Here is an 8,068-nt window from a genome sequence, read left to right as displayed (position 1 = left end):
TAAGTATGAATTTCCAAAACTTCGTACATTCCCCAATCCTATAATGCAATAGTAATATTATTTCCAAATTTCAGTATTCCAACTGTTTCAGTTCTCCCAAAATTTAAATTGTACCATTGTGTACTAATTAGTACGAATTTCTAAAACTACCTGCACAACTTAGACCTACAATGCATACACATTTCGAAAATAAACTCCATATCCCAATCTAACCTCCGGCAGTAATGTTTATTTCAAACTTCAGGATTTCACCTTCATCTTTTCTGCATCGACTCTACTCGTTGATTCCCGTTCCAAATTTCAAGTTATTAGCTCTAACCGTTACTATGCCAAATGTAGTACATTTAGCACTTTTCTTACGCTATAGTGCGAATTTACAAAAACCCTCTGGTACATTTATCATACACTCCATCAGTGACCCTCAATCCAAATTTAAGAGTTCTAGACCTACTGCTTCCTCAAATACAAAGGGTACCTTACCAAAGGTTACCAGATTTAAAACCTCAGGATTCCAGTAACTTTCGACTTTTTGTCGGTCAGTCTTTCGTCTTATGTGGATATATTCAGTCTGTGCTTCTAATATAAATACCTTCTTTTCAAATTGTATACATCTGACATCATGCTAAGGGCACGTGTATCTACTCCCATGCCAACCAAACTAGTCAATATCGAAAACCCCCATTCAATCATGGCAAAGAAGATTTTTCAACTTATTCCATAATATCTGTAGATTTCCAAGAAATTCATTTCATCTACGATCCGAAAAAAAAGAATTCCAATGCTGCTGCCATATCCGGTGTTATTCGCATTGCTCCGCTAGGCCATGTGCGTCGTTTGGATGCAAATTCAGCCTAGTGTATAAATTCTCATTTACTGCTCTTTTGAGCTTTGTTGCTTGCTTTACTGCGAATATCCTGGTGTTGAAGTTTGTCATATGTTTTTGCTGTTGTTGTATTGCCGGCCACTCGCATGTTGCCAACACAGCAAGAGCTGGCGATGCCCTGTGTCCTGTGTGATGCTCTGTTGTCGTAAAGCAAGCGTGTAAATTGCGTTTATCTCGGCGTTACATAGTTGTCGTCCACTCTTGTGGCGGACGCTGTGATGCGTTCGTTTTGGTGTTTTTTGTTATTCCAGTTGGAACCTTTGGCGTTTCTCCTTTGCCTTTTGCTTTGTGAAACTTTGGAGAAGGTCATTCGTCGTTTTTGTTAGCTCCTCATGTTGTTTGGTTTGGTTTTTGTTTTGCCGGTTTAGCATTTTTTTCTCGCTGTCCGTGCATTCTGTTTGCATGTCTTCCTCTTGATTGCAATTCTCGGCCTTGCTGCAACGTACACAGCAGGCGCCTACAACAATGTTTCGTTGTTGGTGTTGCCTTCGTATCTATCCAAAGTTTGTAGCCTCAGCTCAAGCTCAAGTGTGAGTGTGTGTGTGGTGGAGTGCTCGACGAGTGTGGTCGTCGAAAGTGTAAAGCTGACCACAGACATCATTTATGGCTTGGATGTTGATGGTGTTTAGATATCGTTGTTGTTGTTGCTAGTGTTTTTGTTTTATCCTTTGCTCTTTGTCCTTTATCTTGTAAATGAATGTCAGTAGATTTGTATTAGAGTGCATGTGTCTGTATGTCCCTCTGTCCGGTGTTGCTTTGAGAATGTTTTATGGGCATTTTGGAGAGAGAGACAGAAAAAGAAAGACAAAACGATACAAGTGAGCCTATGACATGCTTGTTGTGAAGATGTTTCCTCATTCGAAAAACATTATGTTCTGTTGACTTTTATCTTCATTTGGGGGTTTATCATTTTTCATGAGGCCCTAATCCCCAAAAAGTTCATACATAAAGAATTACAAACATTACTGCTGCTGTCTCAAATCTCATTCGACTTAAGTCGCTTTAAAACCACAAGAGGCTAAGCACTTTCAAGGAGAACCAACATTCCACATGGAATGTCCACTACTCACATTAATATAAATATATCATATCTAGACTTGTGTGTCCGTTAGTCCGTTCTACTCCACAAAAACCAGTGACCAGTTGTTGTGGCCCCTTTCTGCTAATGCTAAATCATTTTTAACCCTTAAAGATTGTAAAACAAAATTTTCTTACATATTTATATACAAATTATACTATTTTAATACGAGATATTTTTATGAGATTTTTCCATGACCCTGAGAATGAACAGCATGCATGTTTATTGTGCAGGAGACATTTGTAGTTCAAGGGTCAAATAAATATTTCTAAAATTATAAATTTCGGAAGGAATAATAAGAAAATGTTTACCTTTTACATTTAACATTTTTTGATCCAAAACTTTTTCTACATCTAAGCAATAAATCTATTCCTTCGCCCAATACATAATTAATTACACATATCCGCAACAATCTACAGGGTGAGATAAAAAAAATGCAACAAAGTCAAGTGCCATAATTTTTTTTAAATTTTATTGAAAGAAAGTAAAAATTGTCGGAAACAGCATCAAATTTTAGAATAAGTTTAGATTTGTTCGAATTGGTCACCTTTGGCACGAATTATGGCCTTCAAGCGGCCAATGAAACCGTCACACGCTTCCCGAATGTTGCCCTGCTGTATTTTCGCCGATTCCCGGCGAAGGGCTTGATTGAGGTGATCAACACATTGCTAGTTTTCAGTGCCAACCTTGCTTTGCAAAATACTCCAGACACAATAGTCCAACGGATTGGTATCCGGAGATTTTGGTGGCCATTGGGCGCTGGAAATGAAGCGAGGAACCTCATTTTGTAACTATTCTTGGGTGGCGCGAGCTGAGTGCGATGGTGCTGAGATCTGGTCAAGGTCTGCAGCCAAAATGTTTGGTTGCCCAAGGCTTTAATACACCCTACAGAATATTTTCGCTATAATATTGGGCATTTATTCTGATGCCATGGTCGATTAATACGAGCGGAGGGTGACAATTGGCTGTTATGGCGGCCCACACCTTCACCATGGCCGGCCCTTGAGTTCTGGTGGCCAACCGAAGGTGCACATTTTCAGCTGACCTCTATGGCAAGTAAACACGATCATTTTGTTTTTTTACAAACTGCTGGACAACGAATGTTTTCATCGGAGAAAACCAAATTCTGCAGTTCACCACTTTCAGCCGAGCGAAGCAACTCGTTAGCTCTTTTGAATCTATTTTCTTTCGGTTGCGGTGTAAGTTCTTGCACTTTCTGGAATTGCAATGACTTTACCTCGAGCTCATTTTTAATATTTGAAGAATGGAATATTGAGATATGTTCACTGCGTCGCGAGTTTCGATCAAATTGCTTCTTTACTTTTCGAACCATTTCGGCTGATGTTGCTGTTTTCTTCCGTCCACTTCCTTGACGTCGGGCTGCGCTACCAGCATCACGGTAACGAGCGATGGTACGAGACACAAAAGATTTATTCACATTTAAATGCTAGAGTGCTCTAACGATAGGTACTTGTGGTTTTCCAGCTAAATATAAAGAAATCACACGATCACGCTTGAATTCCATCAGGAATAATTTTTTTTCTGGAAAATTCTCACCAAATTGCTTTTGCACGCTTGTAAACAATATAATGAGCTATCACTGGAATAATTTTAACAGCTGTCGGACGAGTGGTCTAGAAATGACAGCAGTCTGAAGTTGGTTGCAGGTTTTTCACCTCACCCTGTATGTTCTATCCGATTTGGTGTTTTAGTCCCTCACATTCGTAATATTAACCCTACAACAATGATATTTGGTGCCAGATATCAAATATAGCTCAGAAATATCTCTGCCAAATTGATTAATTGATTCAAATCACAATCGACAAAATCGAGTGCAAAAAATTGAAAATCGACTCTAAATGATTGATTGGCTTTGGCTCCGCTCTTGAATTTAAGACAACTATTTCTAATTTTTTTTTTTAAGATTCAATACCTGCCACTGTTTGGAGCCACTGTTCCCCCTCTTCGCCCACACTAACCATGATAATTGTGGTGAACCCACAACTACACGACTTTCCCATCAGTTGGAAAACCACTAAAGTTTTTATATAAAAATTATAAAAATCAGACACACAGAGACTACACAAAAAAGGAAAAAATAGAGCAGACACAAAACTACACGAAACTTCTGTCATTAGGATAAAATGGTGGTCATTAGCGGTGGCAAAGGCATTTCTGGCCTTACCATTGCTTTAGCCCACAACACAGAAGCAACAACAACAACAAAGACAGCCATTTAAAACGAACTTTAGATATCTTAAATGCCACTAATTAGAAAATTTTCAATTGAATAGATGATGGCAGTGCCACGACAGGCGTTGTTGGATAGATTCAATCGATAGAGTTTTTGTGTTCAAGATTTCCGATAACTATCATCAGCATTAGTTGTTGCCTTAAGCTGCACCATTGCACCGGTTTAAATTGCAATTTATCGGAATATTTAAGAAATAGTTCGCTAATGGAATTTTAATTAAAGAAAAACAAAATTTATTCAAATTGAAGGCTATAGTTGTTTTGTTTACATTTTTGGTGTATATTTAAAAATATTGACTCATTGGGCAAATAAGAATGTATAAGAAAAGAAAATGGAACATTTTCAAAAAATTCTATGGAATTTGGAATTTAATGCTTCACAATGCAAAAAAAAAAACATATTTTAAAATGGCCATAACTCGTTAAATATTGACATTTCGGGGTTTTTAGCATGTTTTTTTAGCAGTTTCTTAAGGAGGAACAAGTAAAAAAACATTAAGTTCGGCCGGGCCGGGACAAAAACCACCAAAATACCGAATATCGGGAGATATCGTTATATGGGGGCTATACCAGAATGTGAACTTTACATGCAATGTTTTGCCACCGCAGCTAGAACCCACTATGACCAACAAATACCAATTTTAGACAAATCCAAATACCGAATACAGGGAGGTACCGTTATATGGGGACTATACCAAAACGTGGACCGCTATATGTGTTTTCAATACCAACCATCGTAGACACAATACAAATTATTCTGCTAAATGTTGACGGTTTACGTCAAATAATGTGGCCTGTAGTCTAATTTCAACAGACAGACAGACGGACCGACATCGTTAAATCGGCTTAGAATTTTATGCTGATTATGAATATATATTCGTTATGGGGTCTACGACGAATATTTAGGGATGTTACAAACGGAATGAGAAAGTTAATATACCCTTTTTTCCAAGGTGGAGCGTATAAAAATCAAGCTAACTATACCTTGATGCAGTTTTCTAAAGAGGAAAAATAGGGTATTTTAAAATGGCCATAACTCGTTAAATATTGACATTTCAGCATTTTTGATGAACTCCCGAGGGAAAATTGAGACACTTTAGACAATTCACTGTCTTTTAAACTTTGTGTTGAATACAAACCCTATTTTTTACTCGTTAGTTGTATATATATGGTCATAGGCAGAGGATATATTCCTGTCCGACTGATACTCATTAACTATTATTGAATTTTGCATTTTTAGGACACAGTATCTTGAGTCTCTTGCTTCATATTATGTATCTGTAATATCTATTTTTTTTTTTTTCAAATCATTAAGTCAATGGATCGTACAAAAATTCTACCTCTTACATTTAAGATTTCTTTGTTAATAAATTTCTAGAATATACATCAGTTTTATGGATAATGCCTTGACATTTTCGATAAGATTAGATTTTTTCCATTTCAAATATCCATTGAATGTTAACGTCAGACCTACCACAATGCAACCAAAGTGAAACAACAATGGGTATGTTAACCTCTACATTTATGACCTTTTATTGTTTATTAAGGGGAATTTTTTGCTAAAATAATATTGTTAAGGTAGTCCCAATGAAATGCAATTTTTGTATATAAATCAGCAATTATTTAGACTTCAATTAGTGCTTGCACTTCTATTGAAGAACGTTTTCAGCTGTAACTCGGTTAAATTATTTTTGAAAATGTTCAAATTAATTAGTGTTATCCTCATTGTAAAGGGTGTATTTTCTCTGGTGGGTTGTGCCAAATTACCTCTGAACGAAACTAAATTCTTTCCCAATTATGATAATGTCGACTATGGCCCAGAAATGGCAGGTGGTTATTTGGAAGGAGATATTCTTCCGGATACCACACGAAATGGTCTACCCGAATTGAAGTGGCCAGGAAATACCGTGAAATATGTGTTTTGTGGTGATTTCAGTAAGAACTCCCTTTAAATAGAATTCAGCTTTTCAATTATTAATCTCCTTCCCATTATTTAACAGCTGCTGAACAGAAGAAATCCGTCAGACAATGCCACCGCATGCTTTCCAATCGCACCTGTTTACGTTTTGTCGAAACAACAAAATCCGATTTCGGTTATGTATGCATTACAAACGAACCGAATGGTTGCTGGTCCGCACTTGGCTATCGGGGCACAAAGTCGCAGAACATGAATCTTGGACCAGGCTGTCTGAGAAATGTCTATATAATTTGTCATGAATTCATACACGCCTTGGGCTTTAGTCACGAACATAACTCGTATAATCGCGACGATTATGTCAGGATTCGGTTCGGCAATATAATAGATGGTATGAAATATGGTTTTACCAAACGCGTTAATTCGAAGGATTGTAGGGTACACTTCAATAAGGCTAGCATTATGGCCTATGGACCACATGCATTCTCAAAAAATGGATTCGAGACAATAACACCTCGCGATGGCGTCTACACAGGAATGGGTCAACGTAGAAGGATACCAGAAAGTGACTTTAGGAAAATTAATCGAATGTATTGCTACAATAATTGTACGTCCACCCTGAATACTAAGGCACCAAAGATTATAAAATTATCATCATAGAAATAAATGAAATGGAATGGATAAAGAATAAATATCTCATTGGAAATTCTTTTCAGATTTATTTTTCGTTGGGGGGAATCACGAGTAATCGTTAAGGGAAAGTACACTCGACAGAATATACAGGGTGAATGAAAAAGCTGCAACCAACTTCAAACTGGTGTTATTTCTAAGCCACTCGTCCGACTATAAAAATTATTCCAGTGACAGTTCATTATATTGTTTACAAGCGTACAAAAGCATTTTGGAGAGATATTTATAGAAAAAAAGTTATTCGTGATGGAATTCAAGCGTGATTTCTTTATATTTGGCTGGAAAACCGCAAGTGGCTATCGTTAGAGCCCTCCAGCATTTAATTGTAAATAAATGTTTTGTGTCTCGTACCATCGCTCGTTACCGTGATACTGGTATCGTAGCCCGATGTCAAGTAAGTGGACGTAGGAAAACAGCAACATCAGTAGAAATGATTTGAAAAGTAAAGAAGCGACTTGATCGAAACACGCGTCGCAGTAGCCCAAAAATGACTCGTGAGCTGAACATATCGCAATATTCCATTCGGCAAATATTGAAAAAAATTGCAAGAACATACACCGCAACAAAAAGAAAATAGACTCAAAAGAGGTAAGGACTTGCTCTGCTTGCCCGAAAGTGGTGAACTGCCGAATTTGGTTTTTTCCGATGAGGAAAAATTCGTTGTCCAGCAGTTTGTAAACCAACAAAATGATCGTGCTTACTTAGCAAAGAGGTCAGCTGAAAATGTGAAGGTTCGGTTGCCCACCAGAACTCAAGCGCCGGTGATGGTGTGAGCCACCTTAACAGCCGATGGTGGCTCTCCGCTCGTATTAATCGACCGTGGCATCAGTATAAATGCCGAATATTATCGCGAAAAAATTCTGAAATGTGTATTAAAGCCTGGGGCACGCAAAACTTTTTGCCGCAGACCTTGGACTCAGCACGATTCATTTCCAACGCACAATAGCCACCGAAATCTCCGGATACCAATCCGTTGGACTATCGTGGCTGGAGTATTTCGGAAAGCAAGGTTGGCAGTAAAAAATACCAAGGTGTCGATCCGCAGATATAGCAAGAACACACCAGAAAATCGTCCTGGTGAAGAACAATTTTAGCTATTGCTTCAAGGACTTTTTGGCCAAAATTTGGATACTTAAAGAATATCCAATATTTTTTGTACTTTGTAAAATTTATCAGCCATTCATTCTTATAGCATATGATTAGTTTATATAACGGATCATGGATGGTATTGATATAGTCTGACCCTTTT

The 8,068-nt window shown here is 37.6% G+C and overlaps 1 protein-coding gene across 1 annotated transcript; it reads left to right on the top strand.

The window, feature by feature from the left end:
- Window positions 1–5,866: 5,866 nt before the first annotated feature.
- On the top strand, window positions 5,867–6,815 carry LOC101889002 (seminal metalloprotease 1). Its single transcript, XM_005182248.3, has 2 exons — window positions 5,867–6,149; window positions 6,215–6,815. Exons 1-2 carry the CDS (start codon window positions 5,912–5,914, stop codon window positions 6,787–6,789), a joined length of 813 nt encoding a protein of 270 aa, XP_005182305.2. The 5' UTR covers window positions 5,867–5,911; the 3' UTR covers window positions 6,790–6,815.
- The last annotated feature ends 1,253 nt before the right edge of the window (window positions 6,816–8,068 follow it).

This window comes from Musca domestica, unplaced genomic scaffold, assembly GCF_030504385.1.
Source record: "Musca domestica strain aabys unplaced genomic scaffold, Musca_domestica.polishedcontigs.V.1.1 19, whole genome shotgun sequence".
NCBI classification, from domain to species: Eukaryota; Metazoa; Arthropoda; class Insecta; order Diptera; family Muscidae; genus Musca; species Musca domestica.
The sequence above is the reverse complement of the archived record's forward strand: the minus strand, read 5'-3'. Positions and strand labels throughout refer to the sequence as shown.

Bases quoted from the DNA above. Each gene is read 5' to 3' on its own strand.
- LOC101889002 (XM_005182248.3), top strand. From the start codon at position 5,912: ATGTTCAAATTAATTAGTGTTATCCTCATTGTAAAGGGTGTATTTTCT. The intron at 6,150-6,214 runs GTAAGAACTCCC...ATTATTTAACAG, and splicing joins TGTGTTTTGTGGTGATTTCA to CTGCTGAACAGAAGAAATCC.